The sequence below is a fragment of the Eimeria mitis genome, genomic scaffold, assembly GCF_000499745.2.
Source record: "Eimeria mitis Houghton genomic scaffold, Emh_scaff3621, whole genome shotgun sequence".
NCBI classification, from domain to species: Eukaryota; Apicomplexa; class Conoidasida; order Eucoccidiorida; family Eimeriidae; genus Eimeria; species Eimeria mitis.
In genome coordinates this window covers 5,591-5,811 of record NW_013571964.1, presented here as the reverse complement: position 1 = coordinate 5,811, position 221 = coordinate 5,591, and the positions used below count along the sequence as shown (strand labels likewise).

Genomic DNA, 221 nt, shown 5'->3' with positions numbered 1-221 from the left:
TTTATAGGTACTCAAGCAACCTGATGACGGCAGTAATAGTGGGGGGGGAGACACTAGATAAACTGCAGGAAATAGCTGTCTCCTTTTTGTCTCTAATCCCTAATAAAAATACAGAACCACCAAAATATAAAGAGTGTACATACACACAACAACCATTCGCACCAGATGAACTCAAAACCCTCGTAAGTATATGCAAGGGTTTAGGGTTTAGGGTTTAGGGT

At 40.7% G+C, this 221-nt stretch overlaps 1 protein-coding gene across 1 annotated transcript in view; it reads left to right on the top strand.

Annotated features, from left to right (window-relative positions):
• Positions 1–23: 23 nt before the first annotated feature.
• EMH_0067890 (uncharacterized protein) overlaps positions 24–221 on the top strand; it is a gene marked incomplete at both ends in the record, with an annotated part of 2,123 nt that continues 1,925 nt past the window's right edge. The window contains one exon of the mRNA XM_013498675.1: positions 24–182. Within this exon, the coding sequence (XP_013354129.1) occupies positions 24–182 (159 nt within the window). The remainder of the gene's footprint in view (positions 183–221) is intronic.